This window comes from Chamaea fasciata, unplaced genomic scaffold (assembly GCF_029207755.1).
Source record: "Chamaea fasciata isolate MVZ Bird 193981 ecotype frontalis unplaced genomic scaffold, bChaFas1.0.hap1 SCAF_1, whole genome shotgun sequence".
Classification (NCBI taxonomy): Eukaryota; Metazoa; Chordata; class Aves; order Passeriformes; family Sylviidae; genus Chamaea; species Chamaea fasciata.
In genome coordinates this window covers 123,166,434-123,190,333 of record NW_027094086.1, presented here as the reverse complement: position 1 = coordinate 123,190,333, position 23,900 = coordinate 123,166,434, and the positions used below count along the sequence as shown (strand labels likewise).

The 23,900-nt window shown below is 36.9% G+C and overlaps 1 protein-coding gene across 10 annotated transcripts in view; it reads left to right on the top strand.

The window, feature by feature from the left end:
* HDAC9 (histone deacetylase 9) overlaps positions 1–23,900 on the top strand; it is a 457,129-nt gene that overhangs the window by 243,266 nt on the left and 189,963 nt on the right. For 5 of the 10 annotated variants that reach the window (XM_066196204.1, XM_066196196.1, XM_066196189.1 and 2 more), the window contains 6 exons: positions 5,206–5,334; positions 7,194–7,309; positions 13,512–13,634; positions 15,256–15,303; positions 15,738–15,948; positions 16,360–16,577. In XM_066196204.1, coding sequence (XP_066052301.1) covers positions 5,206–5,334; positions 7,194–7,309; positions 13,512–13,634; positions 15,256–15,303; positions 15,738–15,948; positions 16,360–16,577 — 845 coding nt within the window. The remainder of the gene's footprint in view (positions 1–5,205; positions 5,335–7,193; positions 7,310–13,511; positions 13,635–15,255; positions 15,304–15,737; positions 15,949–16,359; positions 16,578–23,900) is intronic. The other 5 variants (XM_066196228.1, XM_066196220.1, XM_066196213.1 and 2 more) reach the window with 1 other exon arrangement.

Sequence of the window (23,900 nt, the reverse complement as noted above, 5' to 3'; positions counted from 1 at the left end):
TATGGTTGCGTGTTGTACAGCACAAAATCCTTGTCTGTACATGAGTCTCTAGTACAATAGTATTGAAAAAAGCAACCTGTGTGGTGTGAATAAATAGATTTCTTGACCGTATATTCAATTACTGATACTTATTAGATATGAGCCAGAAAAAAAGTCCCAGACCCCTGGATGGAGTACAGTGCAGAATATATTCAAATCGGTATCACATATGACTCTTCACAGCTTAGAAAAACTATAGCTAAAGAAACAGAAAATACCTGTGAAGATTTGCTTTAAGATCTTGAAGTCTTTGGTTTTTAATTGTTTCTGGTGACCTAATTATGTTAGATAAGTTCGGGTTACTGTTTTAAAAAGGATCTTAGTGGTAACAGTTGATGCCTGGGTGATGGTGAACAATTTGTATTTCTAGAGGAGGATGGCAGTTTTGCTGCTGTTGCTCATGCTGGTGTTGGAATATTTTTAGCCAAATTTAGCATAATTTACCTCAACTGCCCCACAGCTTTTCTAAGCCAGCCTGCTTGTGAGGAAAAGGAAATGCTTTCACTTTAGAGCCTTTTGGAATCTAGACAAAAGCTCACTTTCTGTTCTTCAGGCTTCCTATATATGGCTTTAGCCTCAAGATGAGGACCTGCTTGCTATGCACCCTCTCCCATCCCCCATTTCCTGCCTGGCTTCATTAAATGCTGATTTGAAGTTGGTGCACACTCTTCTGATACAAAAGTACTACTGTGTTCCAGGAACCATCAGAGAGTAGTGCATTATTGTCTTTTACATTCTCTTCATACATGTCTTCTCCTCATGCGTAAAAAGGATTTTCATTCCTTCTTCTTAAATATCTCTGTATGTTTAATAACAAGAAACAGTGAAGCAAAGCCCTGTCAAGAAAACCTCAGCTCATTTGGGAGCAATCTGGCCCCAGGCTATATTCTTTAATGCCTGTATCTGCTAATTGCTAATATTAAGCAAAGTGGAATATAGAATGTAGTGGCTTCACTGAATCGTTTTCCTATCTTTCGTGCTTGTATTTGAGCATCATATTTCTTAGGAGAGACTAGCTTTCTTTCACCTGATCAGTGATAGTTCATGTGATAAAATTTATGTGTACCTACATAGAAACCTGTGTATTTTCTATTTTTAACAGTGGAGTTACTTTATTCTTTCTTCCTCTATGAAGCCACTATAAAACATGAGAAAATTCATTTAGACAGTTTTTCTCCTTCACCTACAGCTGAAGTTCTTAGTTCTGTAGAAAAAATCACAAGGCATGGCAAAATATTAGGTAACCAATCCTTTGATTGCCTGTGATATCTTCTGCTGTTGTTTAAACTAATCCTTTCTATGTCTTTCATATCTGTTTCTCACTTAAAATCATTTAAAGAGTAATACCTGTCTATAATTAGCAGCACTAAAAAGACAATAAGCCAGGTAATAGCAATAAAACTGAACAAACCATATTACTGCAACATCTCATTATTCCAAATTATGCTACATCTACATTAACAAAATAATTTTTAGACTAGTCTTTCCTGAAATCCTCTGAAGTGGATAACTCAAACGGGTATCAGCTGATTCCCACTGAGAACAATGACATGGGCTTCAATGGCTTTCAGAGAAAATTGTTGTGTCTTTTTGTTTTCTTTGCAACAAAACACTTTCAAATAATATATGTTCACTTTCTCCAAGTGCCAGTTGATTATTACGTGTTCCAAAGTGCTAAATATAATAGAAATGCAAAGATTTGTGGAGCAAAGAGGTTAGCTAAACAGGAAGCAACTAAACCAATACCAGATGTATCCGGTTTCTTGGTAAGATTTTAGATTCATAACCCAACCAACCAGATTGCTGCCATGAAAATTTGCCATGCTGTGTTCCTCATCCTCATGGTCACATTCCTGGCCACATGCTCTTGTTTTTCTCTTGTCTGTGGCATTTGGGCTCCTTGGTCATTTGATTCAGTCCACTATAGTTGGAGTCATCAAAACCCACACAACCCACTCCATTCCGCATCTCCAGCACTTAGAGAGGTCTCCTTTCCTCAGGAAGGTGAGATACAGAATGTCTGCTCTATGGCGTGGAATTAATCTAGGTTTGAGTTCTGGACACCAATGGGATGGTTAGCATATAGAAAGTTAGCTACGTGCATTAATTTTCTTGCTGTGTCATTGTCTTGGTTTATGGTTGAATCACCATATAGATTCCCTGATGGTCTTTTCAATAATTTTATGGTATCACTGTAGCAAAAGAAGTTACTTCTTAGGGGCTTGTATTTGCTTGAGAAAGCTACTCTGAAGCAAACTGGGGGGTAAATCTTTAGCCTCAAAAGTTATTTGGCATTGACTCCCCATGTGACAATTTTCCCCCTGGAGAATGTCTTTGTGTGATGAACACGGCCAGCATTGGATTAATTAAGCTTAGCAAAGGGGCAAATACTGTGGAGTAAAAATACTTACAGGGTGGCAAATGCAAAACAGTTATTTTGAACATTACCCCTCTGAACATTGCACTTCTAAGAGCCACTAGTTAAAGTATTGAGCCAAATACTCATTTGAAACATAAGACAAATTAATTATAATAATTCTGGGCTATTTGCTGCTAAGACTTTACAAGTGTCTTGCAAATACTAGGAGAACAATCTAATTTAAAAAAAAAAAGGTTTGAAAAATTTATTTTCACTTTTTGCTAACATTTACATTTCAGAGTTTAAAGGACTAAAACTGTATCTAAATGATCATACATATATGCATTGAGGCAGTCAGTGTGTATGTATATATATGTACGTATATATATATACATTTATAATTGCAATCCACAGCTCCATATTTGAAGCTTAAAATACTTAATTTTGCCTTTTTAACATTCAGAAGAGAGCTGACAGTTACAGATACCTTATTACTGCCCTCATGTAGGAGTGCACTGAAGCACACAGGGTTGTTGTTGTGATCCATACCTCTTGCAGTGAACAATAATTCTGCCCCAGCCTTGGTGGAGCAGGATGGTTCAGTGATCTCTACAGTCATGCACCAAACCAATGCCTCAGCCACTGCTGGGAATTAAGAAACGAGTGTTTGGTTCTGCATTTTTTCATCAGACAGATATCCTCAAATTGCTTAAATTTGTATATTTTGTCCACTGAAGCCAGAATTCTTTTTGCTAGGCATTGGGTCGTGGTACGTCCCATGTAAGGAGCTGGCACTGTCTCAGGGAGAAAATTCAGGAAAGCAGAATTTGAAGCAAATACTCTTCAAACATTGACTTTAATTTGTATTATGAGGTTTATTTTATAGTTTTAAAACTACTATTCTCCATGACATTTAATAGTAAAATTAATTATTTCCATTTCAAAATTATTGCTCCTTTTTATGCATCTTCTTGGATAGCTCATAAATTCATACATTGACTTTAAAGTTTGTTTTCTGTGCTTATATGATGTATTCAGATGCAGAATATGATGGGAATTTGGTAAAAATAGAAAGGGAATTGCAGTGACTGAGCATGAAACATTTACATAGAAGTGGAGAATTTCTCCAGTGAGTGTTGCAGAGGATTTGTATCACATTCATCTGTCACAGATGCACAGATAGAAAATGTGCAGACATATTCTTCTGACTTTGAAGAGTACAGAATAGCAGAAATTGAAATATATGTAAGTGCAAATGAGTGAGCGACTTTTCTTTTAAATGTCATTACACCTGGTAAGATCTGTGGTGATAGCATGTAGTGTAATCATAGCCCATTATTATTTTTTATATTTTCAATTTCATTGCGAATGGTATCTTAGATCGTAAACAAGTCATCTGTACTTTACTGTTAGAACCATTCATCTTAACAGTGGTAGTAGCTGATAAAAGTAAATATGTAGTTAAGATGTTTATTATTAAAGATTTCCAGTGTTGTGCTAGCCTATGTATCTTGGTCTGAAATGAATTGAAGGCACAGGGTCTTCAGGGGGCAGCCCTTGCCACGTGCTGTGCAGCACGTGACAAAGGTCAGCATGTGACAGCAGGTACTGTTGGTCACAGCAACTCTGCAGTGAGGTGCAGCCCCTTTGCCCTCCACTGACCATTTCCAGCCTCCCCATCCCTGAGGGAACAGGTGGGACAGAAGGAAAAACGTATGCAATGTGACATGGTGGGTGGCGACTAGAGTAGTAGTGTTGCGTTGAGTTCCTGCCCCAAAGTGACAAATGGTGTAATTCTGAATTGAGTGAAGATAAAATATATTTTGGTTTTCTGCTTACACTTTCTCCTTCTTTGTGGCTGGGTTTAAATCTCTGCATAGGAGAGAGAACTGATCTCAGTTTCTAGCTCTCTCTATTTTGAAAGATTGCTTAGCTAATCCTCAGTTCCAGGAAGGGAAATATAAACAAATTGTATTCCGCAATTATCTTTGACTAGCTCTTAGCAGTCTGTTTGATGCAGGGTTTACTTGAAGAGCAAATAAATGGCTACATGAAACATTTTATCATGCTAAAAATACTACAAAATAAAAAATGCAGCAGAGCTGGCCTTCATGTGAAAAGACTGTGTCCATTAAGGAACAAAGGTGGAACTTGCCCAAGGTGCATTATATATAATCCTAGGTATTCTGGGAATCAACCCTACTTCATCATTTTCAGAGCATATATTTTTCTCTGTAAATGTTCTTAGGACACTGTCATAAATCTAGTTGTTTGGTGTGTTACTCAGAAAACATTAAAGTTCTGGGCCTAAAATCACTGACCAAGAAATGTTCTGCCAGCAAGGCATGTTGTAATTTATATTTCTCAGAGAAATCAAAAGGCACCAGTGGAGGCTAATCTCTGTTTCTTCAATTAGACCTTAATCCAGTTATAGCGTTCCAAGTTCCAAGATGTGTTTTCCAAGTTTTCACCAACGAGAGATAAAAATAATGTAAATTAAATTTGCATTCATTTATTAGTATTTATTATACTTACGGTAGTAACAATAATAAATGGGTAACTTCAAAGTTGCAACGGAATGAGAAAAATGCTGGGATCCAAAGCATTTCAGGTCTTTTCAACTGTTTCTTAGCTTCCAGTATAAATGAAGTTATATGAGGAGAAACAGGATGACTGAGAAGATGGGGCCGTAAAATCTCTGCCTCCAAACCCTCCTTGGATCAGATGAGGTCCTACAGGGTCAGTGGTGTCTGACACAAGCCAGGAATTGGATTTGTAGTCACATATTTTCTTCTCTTCATTTCCAGCTTCAGAGCCCAATTTGAAGGTACGTTCAAGATTAAAACAAAAGGTGACGGAAAGGAGAAGCAGCCCTTTACTCAGGAGGAAGGATGGAAATGTCAGTTCCTTCAAGAAGCGTCTTTTCGAGGTGACAGGTAATTAAGAATGGGGAAATTCTGTTGCCACACCTCACAGAATACTGGCGGTACTTCAGAATTGAAACTTGCTAACAAAACATCATTTTGCTTGCTAAACAAAATGAGCATTTGCAGTATTTGGCCTCGTCCTGACAATTCTTGCTTTGACTTTGCATTGATGGTATTTAGTAGTTTCGTGGCTTTTTCAGGTGATCACACCACACCTTTATGAAACCAACTGTTACTAATCTATCGGACATATATCTGAATTCACTTGATATATCAGAATTATGTCATACCAAGAAGGAATTAAAATACAACTTGAACAAACACATTGGTGTCCCTGTACGTGCAATTCTTGTGACAACTTTACACAGTATGTTATGTGTGACATGGGAACAGAGATGTCAATGTAAGCATGAAAGTTACTAAGCAAAGTAGTTTCCTTATAAATTATTTCCAGATTACAATTTTTCTACAGCTTATTTTAAATTCCATTTGCTGAAGTCTCTATGAGATTCTTCATACCCACTTCCTTTGTTTTCACTGATTTCTTTACAGTTTGCATACTTACAAGTAAGTTATAAAGTGAAATATTTGTCACTGGAGGTTTTTTCCTGATGCCTTTGAAAGAGCAGAAACATGAAAATAGATGTCTTCTTTTCCTGGCTCTGACAATAACTTGGAGCCTTTCAGATTGCTGTTATAATTATTAATATTAACTATATGTCATTTTGGACTTTTCATAACCCTCGTTAAACATTGTTGCCTGAAGTCTTTTTCCCCTTGCTTTTTATTGCCTATTTATACAAAAAGTGCTATTTTAATTTTTAAAACATGAGAAAAAAAGAGTAAGTTTGTTTGTCTCCACTTCTCTGATATCTATCGGAAATACAATGCAAGAACTTCTGCATGGCCAGTTAGTATAGCTGGGTGTGGAGTCACTTCAGTAAATCAAGGAGTAAGAGATTCAAGTAACAGCTAAGAAGCCTCCTGTGATGTCAGTCACCGTGAGAACATATTTTTGCATATGAAGTATAACATAAAGAGTAATAAGCAAATAAGCAAAGAAATAGCTGTAGAATGTTAGGTGCCACATTTAGATATTAATTACTTTAACTTCTTGAGTGCTTTAATTTGAGAGCTATCCCTTGAAAGAGGGTTACCTCCACTAGAGGCTTTCTCTTCCTTCTTTAACCTTCTTAATTGTTTTGATTACATAAGTATAATTTATATCAGTGTAGAATTAGAATAACTCAATACAAGAACATAAAATGAGGGCATCCTCTCCCCCTTTGTCTTAGACAGAACTTGGGACATTTTAAATCAAGATAGCATGCAGCCTTTCAAGTCCTATTTTAATGTCTTTACAGACTGTAAATATTTCTTCATATTTGTACCAAAGATGTAGCGAAGTTGTATATTTTGCCATTAGTTTTTGTGTATGTAATGATTGGTCCACAATGGGCTTACCCCCTTCCTAGACAGAAAGGATGGCAGTAGGCCTCATCTCTTACAGAGCCAGGACTCTTTACAATTAAAAAGGAAAGAGTTTCTTTACTCATTACAAGCTCCGTGTCAGTGTCTCTGCCTGATACTGAGTCTCATAACCATCTTTGTGAGAAAAATAAATACTAAATTCTTCTTGTGTGACACAGACAGATCAGAAGGGGAAAGATCAAGAGTATCTTTCCTTGTTAGTTGTAAAAAGAAAACCAAAGAAATGGAAGATGAATCAAGAGTCTTTAAGTAAATAGTGTAACGAATAGATATTTTTCAGCAGCAAAAGAGCTCTATGCTATAAAGAGTATATAATTAATCAAGATCATGTGTACCTTTCCAGAGTGAAATTCATGTATGTTTAATCTGTTTTTCAGAATCCTCAGTCAGTAGCAGCTCCCCAGGATCAGGTCCCAGTTCCCCAAGCAATGGTCCTACCAGCAGTGCAGCAGAAAATGAAACCTCAGTTTTGTCATCTAACATTCAAGCTGAGGTAAGACTCGTTATTGTGTAGATAATTGTTCCGGTTTCTAGACTGAAGACAATAGAAAATTTGATTGATCATACTCACAAGCAGAGTAATTGGGATACCAGGACACTACAGGCTGACATCACAGTATGTTATATATGTGATATATCTTTATGAGATGCATGTTCAGAAGGCTCTATGGTAACAAAAGTTCAGGGAAAAGAAGCAGTAGTGTTACTGGAAGAGTGGAGGGAGCTGTGAAAGGAACTTGGTTACAGAATATTACCTTCTGGGATGACCTGAAAAAGGTGCTCGTTGCTGAATGCTGGTAAAGAACTGCATACAAAACAGTGCTTTAGGCATTGGTGATCCTAACACATAAGAGCTAAGGTGGTTCCAGGTTCAGATGAATGCTGAAGTAGATTTCTTTAATCGCAGTATAGTAGTTAGGTGACTAAATCCTTGTCACACCTCCCTTTTATTTTACTGTATCTCAGTTTCCTTATCAGGGCAGTACTTAACCACCGTAAATGTCATGCCAGAATTCTTAATACTTGTTTCGTAAAGTGAGATTGTAAACGGAAGGAATCTTAACTGCTCGCTATTCTGTTTCATACATGCGTGCCTATAACAACAGGAATGCAGATGGTAAATCAGTTGTGATAAACCTCATTTAGCACAGATGACATGCCCAAGTCATGCTTTCCATGGCAATATTGTAAAGGCACAGTAAACTAATTCGACTAAGAGAGACTCATATTCCACAATATTCTATATCCAGCCTATACTTACCACAGTTCCTGCTTTGGCAAGATTTCCTAATAATTGTTGTTTTATGCTGTTTATGTTATAAAAATCACATAAGAAAATGTGATTTAACAGAGTTTTAGTTAATGGAGCTATTTCTCCAGGTCAGTGGCAGGACATTCACCTAAAAAAAACCCTGGAATGGGCAGTTCAACCTCCAGCAGTGACTTTTCCCCATAATGAATTAATTGTGTGTGTGAACTATGATCCAGAGGGCAGGTGGGTGACCTCTGCACACTGATTAGTAGCCTCTCTCTGGCCCGTAACCAAAAAGAAAAAAAAATTGCATTGATGGCTAACATGTGGTCTTGTCTCATAGCCCCCCATATGTGATTGCAAAGAAACTTAAATGATGCAGAGTAAGATCCGTCATTGGGATTAGATCAGATCCTAGTTCATTGGAATCAAGTTGTGTATTTTACTACTGGGAATGTTTTAGATAGAAGTTGGTAATATGTGGGTGTTATTATGTGCTGTATTAAACAGGAAATCTTATCCAACTGGATCTTTTATTGACTTGAGGATTCTACAAAATAGAAGATCATTTATGTCTCTGGTACATGCTGCTTATGACTTCACATGTTACAGTTTCTGCATACTTGCACCATCGGAAATACACACAGGCTGGTGGTCTCTGGAGAGATTTGGAAAGGTTGCAGCAAGAACCAGCAGTTACATTCTGTTTGCTAATAGAACATTGCATTGCGTATTATTTGCCACTTCTGTGCCAAACGTCAAAAATTATAAGCCCAACATACAATCAAAGATGCTCAAAGGAGCCTAAAACGTTCCTTTAGAAGTTAAGCTCTGCATGCTGGCGTCGGTCACTTGACTTGGTGAAATGTGCTAAGAAGCTGAAACTACAGACTTCCACTTCCGGATTCAGTTGGGGATTTCTCTACCTCTCTGGTTACTTGACTCTCAGTACTGTGGTCCTGTGGGTTGAAACATTTTTCCATAAATCTCAGCTTCAGTGATTCTTATTTCAGTGGGATTTTCTTTGGTAGTTTAACAGCAGCCAAACTCCTGCATATCTCTTTCTTAATATAGTTAGTCAGCTCTCAAAGGCTATACAGCCAATAAATTTTTAATCAGATTCACAAAGTACAGAAGTTTCTAATAATAGGATGAGTGTTCCAAAATCACCCAAAATATCACTTGTTTTTCTGTAAGCCCGTATGACTCACGTTGCTGTTGTTTCATAATTGTTGCTGTGACATTTGCAGTAAGTGTTGTGCTCATATCTGAGTGGGTGGATAGCCGCGGTTTTCATGGCAGCAAATAAAACACTTTTTGCTGGGGAAAAACAGGTTGCTATGACAGAGTCATTTACCAGTAAAATATGAGTCAGTTCCATAAATGATTGCACTCCAGTGCATGGACAGAATTAGAGCATTATCAGTAATGAAGCAGATTTTTAAAGTATTTTTACCACATGCATTGGAATAGTGAGACTTTTAAGTGGTTTGCTCTCTGGAGCAGACAGTCTGGTGGGTAGACATTTACAATTTTTTGAATGAACAAAGGTGTACTGCACATGCTGCAGCTTTGCAGATAATCTTTTACTATCACAGTTCCCTTAATGGTACTTTCACTACCATTTGTTAAAACACTGGTCTCATTATATGAAACTTGAAAGTTGAACTCAGGATTTTAATTGCGCCTTATAAATAAAATCCTGTTTTTATTAGGCGCAGTTGTCTCCAGTATCATCAAGGTTCACCGCAGTAGCTATTTGTCTCCTATAGCATGCCATACACTTTCAGGTCACCTGCTGTGCAGGGGCTAAATCTTACTTGCCTGAGAAATGCAAGCAGAATTGAGCCCCTGCACAGCATGTCCCTTGAGTTCAGAGGGACAACCTGCTTTAGTCATGTGAAATGATTAATTTTAGGCATTCACGGTCTGGTCAAAAGCCATTGAAGGCAATGGAAAGTTTCCAGTTGGTGTAACTGGGCTTCAGATAGATTTCTTTCTTCTATTTGTGCTTTGGAAAGCAGTATTTCCTAGAATTTCACTTGATTATACAGGAGATATAAATTATATATGTGTCAGATAAACACGTATTTGTTTTGTACAACTCCACAGCCCCGTGCTTTTAATACTCAGCTCCTTGAGGTGATCTTTGTAAGGAACCAGTGGAAAAATGTTTAGGTTTCTCACCAGCGGATGAGGTTTGTGTCAAGTGTATGTGAAGTGAGTCTAAATTAATTTTTTCAAAAATCATCCCAAAAGCCTCAAGAAGGACTAGTGTAAGTAATTGTGAGTATTGAAAGCTGTGACAATTAGTTCCACAGTTGATTAATTTTTTCAAAAATCATCCCAAAAGCCTCAAGAAAGACTAGTGTAAGTAATTGTGAATATTGAAAGCTGTGACAATTAGTTCCACAGTTGACAAGTATTAAAGCCAAATCATTTTGTCTTCCCCTCATAATCTATAAATGTGCATATAAACATGCACACATAGATGTTCCTGTTCTCAGCAGGTCCCACAGCAAAACCAAAGCAGGTGATTCATCGTTACTTGTTGCACATCGTGCTCCGTTACACTGAGTTCTTGTACTCTATTTTAAGAAAGAGGATAACTATGTAACAGGCTATTTTAAGCATCAGTAAGCAAGATCTGTGGGCCCAATGAGTAGGTACATAGAGGAACAAGTAGGGCAAGTTGCTCTTTGGGGTAATTTAGGTGCCAGTCCAAATTACCTTGTCTGGATGTAGGATGAGGACATGGCTTAGCCATTGTGCTGCCAAAGGACTCTCTGGATAACTCCTGCATGTGCCAACATTGCAAGGAATTGTTTGCTGTGGGAAATGGATTTGTAGAGAATTTCAAAGCCTGACAGAAGGCTCACATAGTACGCATCTGTATGCAAACTTTGAGATAAGAAATGCTGACTTAGCAATGCCATGGAAAGGACAGACACTGTTGACAGAAATGGAACTAGAAACAAGATTCAAAGGATGGCCTTTCAAATAAGTCTAGATACTTTGGAGAAATAAAACTATGAAGGATGCATTGTAGTAGGACCCAAAAGAGGTAATTTTAGGTGATTAGCTTTAAGGCATTTAGAGCATTGTGTAGCAAATGCTGATAGGCCAAGAAATCCTTATAATTTATTGTAATTAAGAAATAGCTGCTGATTGTGATAGTGTGAATTATAACATCTGTATTGTGTCACCCTTCACATGAGACTAAAAATAGAATAAAAGTTTTTAAAACACCTCTCAGTTGCCCCATCTCTAAGTCAAAAAAGGGCATAATCTGACAGTTGACCATGTAAAAAGAAAAGCTGCAGCTGGGATCACAAATTTCTGCCTCTGGGGGTCCCTGCTTGAGCAGAGTGCTTGGATTAGATAACGTCCAATTGTCCCTTTGAGCCTTACCCATTCTGGATTCTGTGATACAGAGGACCCTAATCTATGCAGGTGGACTACTTATTTTTTTTTGGGAGACGAGGTTAAACTGATGCTTAGGATAATATTACCTGAAAATATTTTTAAAAAATCAGTCACTTACCAAAATGAAATTGGCAGGTTATTAACAGTATTAGAAATTAAATTTAGAGGCTTTTACTAATTAACTCCTGTTTTCAATATTAAACTCCTGTAGTAAATAACACAATTTCTTCTGCTGGATGAAATAATCATGCCTGACCTTAGTGTGGTAGTGTGTTTTACTGCTATACACCCTGCCATTGTTATTTTTTATTGATTCAAATCTTAGAAGGTAATAGTGGTATACCAAAAACCAAATATTAAACAGAAATCTTTCAAGTGGCTTTGTGTCAATGCTGCCATTGCTACAAATTTGATTATATTCTAGGAGGCACATTAGAGTATACTTTTTCACTTAAATATTTGTAGACTCCCTCCATAATATCTCCATAGTCTTGACGTACTTGCATTTATTCATGGTCAAAGGTGGATGTTATCAAGGCAAGACACTGTTAGCCAGGAATTAATGTAACATACAAGTGGAGCTTCTTTGTTTCCTACACTATCTGTTGACATTCCCTAGGTACCAAAAGAAAATTACAGGGATAGACTTCTACTGTTATTGTCTCAGTGATAGGTCGTATCTCCAAACAAACTGTATGAGGAAGGTTATGTTTTGGAATAACATCCTGTGTTTTTGTGCTTAACCACTTTTCATTGATGGTCTGAAGTTGCATTGTATTAACACGAAGCATTTTACAGAGTTAATTGATATTCCAGGTTTGTCCAGGGGAAAATCTACAGCTCCCCACAACATGCTTGACAAGTTATTATATTTACTTTAGTCAAAGCCCGAGTGTGCAGTATCCCTCTTGGAGGTGGTCTATTATTGGAGTCCCATATGCTTTTTGTTTGGGAAGAAAGCAGTCACTGTGTCATACTGTTACACAGGGTATTCTTTTTCAAGGATGTTGTTCCCTTGGGGACCATATCATGCCAGAGTTCCTAAGTCTAATAAGACCTTTGTAGCTCTTATTGTGTCAAAGTTCTGGGAGGGAAGCAAGAGTTAAACAGAAAATATAATTCAAGCAACTTTACTAGACCACATGTTGAAAAATATCACTGTTCAAGCAGAAGGGAAAAGGCTTCAAAAAGATTCCTGATGTGGTAATTTTTTTATGTTTCTTCCCAAATAATCTATGGAAATAAAAAGAGGATCTTTGTAGAATGTCTGGTTTTATTTTAAAGTAATTAAGAATATATCACCAGTTCCATGTCCTTGAAAACTATATCACAGTTCTTCAAAAGAAATGTTAAAAATTTTAATTTTAATGGACTAGGAAAGCTCTGAGGAGTATCCCATCATCAGAGAATGACAGAGTACTGGTTTTGTATATATGCAAACAGAGAAAGAGCGAGAGAGAGACAGTCTATTATTTTAAATGGCAGATGCGTCAATATGCCTTACTTTCTACACAAAATTTCCATGTTAACGGAAATAATGTGCCTGAAACATCCCCATATCAAAAGGCATGGACTAGTTAAAAACCACATTTCATACCATACAGCCAAACTCATAAAAACCGTGGTAAAGGTTTGATACATCCCTATTTGGGGTTCAGCTGGATCTAATCCTTAATTCTATGGATAAATTCCCACTGATTTTCTTGGAGAGAAAGTCCAGTTGATGAGAAGAACTGATGTTGAGTTGATGAGAAGTTGATAAGATGGTCTAGGAATCCTCAAGATTTTGGTTTTTCATTGCAATCTGATTTACTAACCAAGGAATAATCCCAGACGTGTTTTCTTAAGAAAATAAGTGTTTTTACAGGGACAGTAATTTTTCGTATCTGGAACTCCATTGGGATGCAAACCAATGACTGGTACATAATTGGCTTGCAGTGTATCGGGATACAATCATAAAATAACTGAGATAAAAAGCTTGCAGATTTACTTTTGTTGGTTTTCCCCTTTATTCCAGCACCTGGTTTCCCAGCAACGCCTTTTGATCCAGGATGAATCAGTGAACTTGTTGAGTCTGTACACATCCCCTTCTCTGCCCAACATTACCTTGGGACTTCCAGCAATACAACCTCAAATCAGTGTAAGTGACCAGTCTCAAGCCTTCCTGCATATGTTTGCTTCCAGGAAATCTACTTTCTGATTATTCTCTTTATATTTTTAGCATTTTAGAACACAAGCAATTCAGAGTAGGAACTAGACCTCTCTATGCATTGGGCAACATATGGATATTTGAGGGCACAACTTGAAAGCAATATTCATTCTTGATCTCAAAAAAACAAGTGCTAGTGTGGACCTTAGCTAAGTAAGATGCACATGCATTGCATTTATGCCAGATAACAGATTTCATATGCGGCAAGAAGTGTATGAGGAAATTATTTAGTACAAAAGTATAAGGAGATTGTTTAGTATGAAACTTTAAATTATATGATCATTTCTACCTGATAAATTACAGCACCTGTAACTTTTTATGAGATTCCAGTGATGATCTAAACTGGGCTGGAGCATTGTAGAAGAATGTAGTATTTTTCTAGCTCGGTAAAATACCCGAAAATTTTGCTACTAGTGAAAATTTACCTGCTTAAAAAAAAAAAAAAGAAAAGAAAAGAAAAGTGAAAATAATGATATATAGTGGTTCAATACTACAGGAGGTGAACTTGTAACTTCTCTGAAGAAATTAGAGGTTGTAACCAGAGGTTTCAGAGGAGGTGAAAAAAATTAAATCTATATGGTACACTATGGTTTGTAATAATGCAGCTTAATTCCAGTGCTAAATGTAGTTTCAAGTCAGAGTTCCATGTTATTTTATGGCTTTTTCAATACATTTGCTATTCTTAGCAGTAATGTATTGCTGCAATCTAACATTTTAACATCAGGTACAGAACTTTGCAAAGAAAATTATGTAAGCCTGAAATCAGTTCTCCAAAAGTCAGCAAATTATTGTTTTTAAAAGATGGAAAATGGAAAAATTAATCATCATGAAAAGTAGTGCTTACTTTCTCAGAGGATATCATCAAAAAATTCTTAGCTATTTCACTAAAATATAACTAGCTTCAACTAGCTTCAAAGGAAATTTATAACATTAGAAAGAAATGAAAGTGTTTCATTTGCTTGCTCAAATCTTATAAGGTTTTGATGTGGCCAACTAGCACCAAATATTACTTTTGGCATTAGAAAAAACAAAGGGATTGATTTATGCAAGTAATGTTTATTTCTCTTACTAGAATAAGCAGTTGCAAATTGAATGTAAAGCTTCCTTTGGTGTTTATTTTTCAGGGGAGTGTGATAGCAGTGTGAAGTAAGCATACACAAAAAAAATATTGGTGAAAACCTTACTGCAGAATTTATGGAATTCGTATTATCAGAGATAGTGTTTTTGCCATGACTTACCAGAAGTGGTTATCTGCAAGCCTCAATGTGCATATTTCTGTTAGGTTATTATTCTTGCTGTAAAAAAATATTATTCTGCTTGAACTACTACTTCAAGATTTTTTTTAATAGGCAAAGAACAAAGCAATATAAAGTACTTTTGCAATGTTGAAGAGCCAAAACTTCCAAAAGCTTTAAATCAATAACTGTGCAATTGATAAGGCACTTCGAAATGCCACACACATGCAACAGCTTTTGATGATTCTGCACATGAGAGTTTAACTGTACAAGTTTGTTTTGCAAAGGGTAAAACTTACATCTGTGCTGTCCTTCAGGGAGTCAGGGAGTGCTCCAGGAAAAGTAATAGCTTCCCACTACTACAGGTAACTATTTCATTTTGCTGATTGGCTTGCTGTGTGATGGAAAGTTATGTGAAAAATCAAGCCTTGCCTATTCCAAACTCAGTGCAATCTACATCCTCTGATCCTCTAGCTTCCTGTGCAGGATGCTGTGCAAAGATCTTTAGGAATTTTAAGGATAGGTCCCATTCCTTCATTAATAATGTTCTAACTAGTAATTCCTTGTGCTTTGGCTTTTATTGCTGGGGTTTTTTCAACTGGTTTTATTACTTGGCTTCTCACAGTGCTACATTTAACTGGCATGTTCTTCCTTTTCATCTCACAGTCAAAGTGTAAGATAGGGATGTTAACCTTTTTTTCTGTATGTGTTCATGAAGACATAAGACCATCTAATCAAGCAAAGGTATAAATGGCCAGTTCTCTGAAAAGCAGTGACCAATGCTGTTGTTCTTTGACAGGCTTCATCATCATTCAAGGAAAAGCAGAAGGGGGAGACCCCATCACTTAGACAAGGAGTGGCCTTGGCTGGACAGTATGGAGGGAACCTTCCTCCATCGTCAACTCATCCTCACATTGCTTTGGAGGGAAAGCCAAACAGCAGCCACCAAGCTCTCTTGCAGCATCTGTTACTGAAAGAACAAATGAGACAGCAAAAACTTCTTGTGACTGGTAATGATCACAGCTCCAGAGATACTAATTTAAGATGTTTTTAATGACATTTGTGTTCGGTTTAAACGGAATGTGGTAATACAAATGCCACACATCCTAACTCTTGGGAAAAGTGGAAGGGTGGAAGAAAAAAGGACAGCATCTTTGTTTTCCCTTTTAGTGATTCTGTTCCAGTCTGTTAGCCTGAAAGAATTCAATGATTACAGAAAAGAGAAAATGATTACTTCATCACATTCTTTTGCAGCAGCTGAACTTCCCAGCATGGCAAGGCACGTGATACAAGTCCCACTGCATCAGTGCAGATGCAGAGTTCTGCAATATACACCCCTCTTCTTACTGAAAGCTTTCTTTCCTGTTAGAACTGTTAGTTTGTTGTTTTTTACAGGGCAGTGAAATGTCCCTGTTTTGCAGGAGCGGTTCCTCTTCATCCACAGTCTCCTTTAGCAGCAAAGGAGAGAGTCTCACCTGGCATAAGAGCTGCCCACAAACTGCCTCGTCACAGGCCACTGAACAGAACCCAGTCAGCTCCTCTTCCTCAGAGTACTTTGGCCCAGCTGGTCATCCAGCAGCAACATCAGCAATTTTTGGAGAAGCAGAAACAGTACCAGCAGCAGATCCACATGAATAAGGTGAGTTCTCAAAGTAAAAAATTTCCAATAAATTTAAAGGTGGAAAACTAACAACAAAGTTTAGTTATTGGTGCCATGTCATCATGGACAATAGAGTATCTGTTTTGTTTATGCATAGTTGATATATGCACTTGTTTGGATCTTAATTTTAAGGTTGTGAAATAGGCTACAATTCAACAAAACAGAGTTCAAAGCAGCTTACAGTTTAACCTGACAGGTGTTTTCCTGTTGAATGGTAAATAATGTCTTAAAAATTGACATGTACTTCTGAGTTGCAGCAATCACTCCACTTGCTGCTTCTGAATTGTATTAAAACTTTTCTTATTGTGGATGAGAATACTGCATAATCAGATAACTCATTTGAACTCAAATCAGCTCATTAAATTTGTGGGTTTATATAATAAACTTAATAAACATCTGGAGAAATTTTTAATCAGTGTTTATCAAACTGACTTTTCTCTGTGAATAACATGAAAGTTCATTACCTATATGGTGATGCAAACTGACCATATAAGGAGAAAGAGAAAAATGTCCTGTTACTGGTATCTAACACAGAGTTTAATTGTGTAGTACAAGATTCCCTGTACAGTAACACCTTATTCTGAGCAGGGGCAGGGGTAAGAAGAAAAGGGACCATCCATTAATAAACAAAGAGCAACAGATTCTAAATAGATTTATCAGGAAACAATCCTTCTACAACAAAATCAAGTTGTTTACCTGCTCTGAAATTAAGATATGCAAGAAATTGCATGTTTTTATTTGGAGAACATTTTTCTGCACTTAGTACACAGCTTTCCACAACTTGTTTGCTGAAGCTCCACTAGTATTACAAAGATATTAATTCCACGTCTTCAGTTGTCTTCTTTTGTTTTAGTGTTACTCAGTAACTATATATAAGAGACGAAGTCAAAGAAGAAAAGATGAAAAGTGGACGTTCAGCTCTTGTACCTAAGGAAAAAAAATCAATCCACCTTACTTACTGGGTGAATTTCCCAGGGGTTACTGATTCTTTGGAATCTACTAAGAATTCCCAACAAAATTAGAAACAAACCTAGAGTTTAAGTACATAGTTTGTACAGTGGTTTGGTTATTAAATCTTGTTTTAATTAGGAAAAATGAAGACCAGAAAACTTCAAAGTTCAGAGCTGATCCTTGCATGTTAACCCCTCTCAGCTTGGGTGTTTTGATTACTCAACTAGGACTCCAGTTGGCTTTTCTTTGAGTATGCATTCCATATGTTTAATCAAGATGGCATATGTATATCTTGTAGCCTCAGGTTTTGAAAATATTTCACCTTCCCTCAATTGTCTAAAAAGATTTTTTAACTGCTGAAGTACTGAGTCTTTGTACTACAAACCCATCAGTTCATACGTTCCTCACAAAGCAGAGAACCCCACTGACATGTTTTTCTTAGGTAATATGCTTACTGATACAAATTCTACCATAGCATTGGGGGTATGTGCTGTGGCATATATGACCATTTGTCCCCAGTGTGAAAATTAAACTTGAGGCACATAACCATATATTTCTAGTCACGAAGGACTAGGAATGCATTGCATCTTACCAGAGATAGGTGGGATAAGGAAGGAAAAGGATTGGAGTTGGTCTATGATTATGCTTGTTTCAGTAACTTTTCTTTTTCAGTTGAACTACAGTGAAAATACATGCAAAGGAGAACAATTCCCTCTCATACTTGAAATATCCCTTCATTCTCACGTGGTTCTTTGTGATGAAGAGACAAAACTGGTGAATCTAGCTTTTATTCTCTACAGTATAGGCTATGCACAAATGTAGAGAGTGTAAATTTAAGTCTGTCCTAGGGTGTCTCTCTGCCTTGAATCTCCGTAACCTACTTTTTCCCCAAGAGCTTCTCGGTCTCCTATACTCCTACTCCCAGAGCAACCAGGCTTCTTCAGGAGCACAGTAACTCCTCAGAGCAGCAAATGCCTGAGGAGGAATGATATCATGTTGCAGCCAGAGAAGCAGTGGGTTTTCTGAGGATGGATGTGGTTTATCAGACTTTACAGTTTGTAGGATCTAGGTTCTACTCCATTATCGGAAGAACCGTTTTGAGGAATAGTACTGAAAAATATCAGTGCTCTAACCATGTATCTGTCCTCTGCAAGGACATAGAAAGCCAGGGGGCTTCCTTATGTACTTACAGAACCTCGTTTATATAAACTGGAATTTAAGGGTAGCCAATAGACAAGAGAGTGAAAAAAGATCAAATCATGGAGTAGCTTTTAAATAGTGAATTTAAAGCTATCTTCTTTAACCTTTTAGCTAAAAGTTCAGATTGAACTCCTGTGAGGAGGATTTTGAACTCTGCTAGAATGGTAGAATATACTTTGTTCAGTTTTAAAACTTGCCTCTATTCACAGCTTTTTTTTTTTTCATTACATAATTTGCACAGCTTTACAATCAAACTCTGCAAAGCAGGGTATAGTTATTTGAAACTTTAAACAGTGGATATTCTAGACCAGGTAGGAAAGCAACCAAATATTTTATTTCTTAGGATACATTTGGGCATGTATCAAGTGAACATGTGAAATTGTTTTTTTCTGTTTTTCTGTCCTTTACTCTTCTGTTCATGGGCTGTATAGAGAAATCTGTGCAGAGGTATAATTCCTGCCTTTTCAGTCATGGAAAATGCATAGGTTTCATTTAATAAGGAATACTCAAGGACCCTAAAAGTTTTGGTAATAAAAGACCAGAACCATTTAAAACTGTCAAAAGTGTGAAATGCTAGTTGATCAAGATCTTAGAGCAAATTAATATCTTCTTTTTGTTTCCAATTTCCCTTAACATTTTATTTTTTATGTTTAGGTCTTCAAGTACTTAAGTCTTTAGTATTCAGCTGAACCCACATTTCGAGTGTTTGCCCTGAGTTAAGATGATGGGGCATGTGTCAGCACTCCCTGATAACTGGTTTTGGACTGATCTCTTCAGCTGACTTACAGGTGGAACAATAAAAAGAGGAAGAAAAACACTTTTTCCTCACCCCATTGTTCTTGTATTTATCTTGTATTAAGAAAAAAGCACTTTTTTTTTTCTTTTTTATAAGGAAAAACTATACTTCAGCAGCAAGCCAGTGCTGCTGTGAGGGTGATAACAAGCAAAATCTAATATAGGTCAGAGGTAAAGGATTCCCCTGGATCATTTACATTCTGAAAAGAAACAAATCATTGCCAAAAGATGTGCCTCTGTCCTTACTGGCGAAGAGGAGATCCCCTATGGATTATTTCTGGTCAGCTGTCAGATGCCTGGCTTTTGATGTGGGAAATGGTATATGTCTCCACTGAAGTCTGACATTTATACCTGTGGGATCTAGTACACTGACCTGAAAACATTCTGCAAATGTTGACATCTCTTCCAAAAGTAGGTAAAAACCCTTGTCCCAGAATTAATAATGAATGTGAAGTAACCTGAACTCAGCTTGTCTTAGGGAAGACCAGCTTTGCCATTGTCAGCTTTAATATACTTCTGTCCAAATGACAGCTTATTTCCTCATAACACCCTTTGATCACCATTGCAGATCTTCATTCTGCTCAATAAAGGGAGACCAAAGTCCAAACCCCCCAGTTAAAATTAGTGCAATTGGATACCAAAAGACCACTACTACAATAAAAAAACCTTAAAATCTTGACATTATTGTGTATATCTGTATCTAGAAAACTTTGACCCAGCCACTTACAGAAAAAGTGAGGATTTTGATTTAACTAATCTAAATGCAAAGCCCCTAGCAGAAGTCTGTGTTCAAGAAAATCTCTGAAATCATAATGTAAAGAGTAAATGAACAAAACCATCTGTCTTCAGAAGTTATTTTTTGCCATGTATGATGAATAAGACCTACCTCTACTGAAGCTGAAGTCTTCACTGGGGCCAAGATTTTCTTTGATCAAGGCAGGAACCCTATTTGTGTTCTGAAGTTGTGTATTCATAGCATTTTGGTAATTTGTTTTCAATGGTAAAATTCTCTGTATTGGAGAAGTAAAGGGTAAAATTATGGGAAAGTTGGTAGTGTACTCTAAACTATGGGAGGTATATGGATAATGTTAAGACTTATATAAGACACACATGAATTTCAGTTTTATTCTAGGATGTCAGTTGGTTTAAAGCATCTCTGTATAGGGAGTCAGTGACCAGAAAAGCCTGTGAGGTAAAGAAATAGACAGAAAATGAATATTCATTAGTACTTTTTTAGTTTACCAATATCTCTAAATAAAAAATGAAAAATAATACAAAAATTTATGTTGATGGAAAAATAGAACTATCATTTATTGCCAGTAGGAATATTGAAAAGATACAGTTAACAGCAGATTAATCTCTCACTTCTCTGAATGATATTTAATGGAAAGTGGAAGACAAAGTTCAGCAGTAGTTAATCAATCTAGCTTCATTGAACATATTACACTGAGGTTTTGGCCTTGCAGCTTACAGATCTGACTAGCAACTTCTGTAGGTGAGAGATACTCTTTCAAATATTCCTAATAGCAGGGGATTATTTGGGCAAAATTAAAGAAACTGTTGTCTTTTTGGAACTGGAAAATGCCCAGTGAATTTTCTCCTTTCAGAGAACTAATGTTTAAGCCATAATGCAGGAGAATGATTTTGAAAGATAAATACATCCCTTAGGACTATTGGTACTATGTTAGTAACAGAGACAACAGGAATCAGGTGGCAAGTTGTTTTCGGTGCAGCTAACAATGTATGTACAAGACACATAGCTGGTAATCTGACTGCCATAGGAGAGAAGGAGAAAGGTGTTCTGTAAGCATGTACATGAGTTCTTAGAAATGACTGCCATGTATTTAAAATTAACAATTAATTAAGGATGGAAATGTGTTGGTTGCCTGTTGCAGGACTTCGTGATTTTGTGTCTTTGTAAAGACATCCTATTTAAAACTGTATTTTACAAGAGCATATAATTTCAAAGGAGGAAACTGCAGGGGCTCCAGCTGAAGAACGTATAAAATGGTCTATTGCAGTGTCCAGATTATTTAGTCTTCCATTTTTTCTGTACAGCCAAGCAGATTAGGTTATGTTTGATGTCTTTTTCTTTGATTGGACTCTTGCAGTTATACAATGGAGTTGATGTCTGTAAAGACTTCCTCTCCTGCTGATACTATTTACTTTGACTCATACATATCCCTTATAGCTTAATTTCCTGAAGATAAAAGCTAAAAATATATAGGTTACATTAGCATGAAGACTTTTTTTTAGTGACCACTTGTATTGGAATAGGTGATAGCAGTGAAGTATACTGATAAAATATAACCAATATGTGCAACCCTTCTTTTTTTTAGGGAATTAAATTATGGTTTTGTTATTATTTTCAAACATAATCCCACTAAAACTCAGCAATCACTTTTTCAAAATAAAAAAAAAAGATGCATTAAAATTAGAAGAATGTCCTCCATGTAGCTACAGATAAAGTCAAGAAAAAAATGGCAAGTGGGGGTTTAAAGTTAAAGGTTTAAACATTAAGTGTGAGCAGAAGTATCCAGCTGTTCAGTGAAAGGACCTGAGCAGTGTTCCATTCAGAACATTTTCTGTTGTGTAACACATCTTTAGATAGAGAAGATAGAAATACTGACTCTAAACTGCCACCTTCATAGTCTCCAGATACAGTACTAGCACTAGGAGATATAATTTAAAATGAGATGTTTCTGACTTACGAGAACTGTTCCATAATTCTACTAATATAATAACTGGAATAGGATGGGGCCAAGCTGTCTTTAAAAAAAACGTCAACAAATATGAAAGCATTGTGGTGATTCAGAGAAAGCAGTCAGCTGTGACTTAGCAGTCTGAGCAGTAGAAGGGATTTTCAGGTTTTGGGTCGTGTTCCCCCCATGCCATCCATGCAATTTGATCATGCTCTATCATATGAGAAGACGTGACTGTAGTGCCTCATAGCCCCTTGCCCAAGGCTTAGTTAAAATCACAGTGGGTAGGATGTTTTTAATAAAATTTTGTGGTAAAGAAGGTAATATAAATGCACTTGTAAAACTCTGTTGAGTAAATAAATATATGAAGACTTTCATTTCACAGAGTTTTAGAAAATTTAATTTGCTTATCTCCTCCTTTTGCTGAAATCTGGAGCAAATCACCTGCTGAGTTCCACAGCATGGGAGAAGGCTCCGAAACAGGAACACTGCAAATTGAAATGCACACAAATTCTACTCTAAGTCTCTGCAGCCCCCTTTCATGTGCTTCTTCTCTTCACTGATTGCATGCAAGAAGTGTCTGAAGGTGCTGCATGTATAGATTCTATACTGCAGTCCATCATGTGTTGCCTCAGAAAGCTCAGCAGCAGATCTGTACCCATACAGCAGTGTGAAGAAGAAAGAGCCTGACATAAAAGTGAAAAAGCATAAAAGGAGAGCAGTAATGAGTTAAATGTGTGTCTTAACTTTGCTGTGGGTATGCACTCCTTTTCTCTTGGCTTCCCCAGCAGAAAAACCCACCTGGTGTCAAGTAACTGGCACAGAGAATGGTTTACAGATGGATCAGACTCAGGGATTCTTATAGTTTATATGATTATCTGTCATATAAACTACATATATCTGTCATATCTGTCACACAGATGTTTCAGCTTGTATTTACTCACTTGCAGCCAGCCATGCAGCCTTACCTGCCTTTCTCTTCCTCCTTGAGGAGTGGGGAAGGGTTCCCCACAAATGGTTAACTAATTAATGATAATAATAATAATAATAATAATAATAATAATAATAATAATAATAATAAGTGAAAGAAGCATACCTGAGCTGATTACATGTAGTTAGCTTTAGTTCCTTCTCGGTCAGTGTCCTCCCCTGAGAAACAACTGAAAAAGATTTATAGGTTTGATCTGAGAAATTTTTCAGATACTGTGTAATGAAAGGAGACTCTCCGCATTAGCTGAAGTAGTAAGGATTGCCCACTTTAGGGCGTGCCACCTGCAGCATGCAGGATACTCACGTTGTGATTTGCCAGTTATGACAGTAATGAAGAGGGATTTTATTTCTTTCTTTCTTTTTAGTAAACCACTAAACTTCCATTACACCTCAGAAATGAGGGTTTGCTGTGACATTGGCCAGACAGACTTCCTCTGAGGAATCTGTCTCTCCAATGATGTGAGGCATATGCATCAGAGCATGAACTGGAACTGTATAAATTGATCTTTCAATTCTCCTTGTTGTCTTCATGGGATTTCCTAAATCCAGCTGCAGCTTGTTGATCCCAGTTTACATGACAACCCGTCATTTTTCTGTATGCATTAGCAAGCTGTGAAACTGGATGGTCCATGGTTTGTGACAAAAACAGACATCCTGAAGCCAT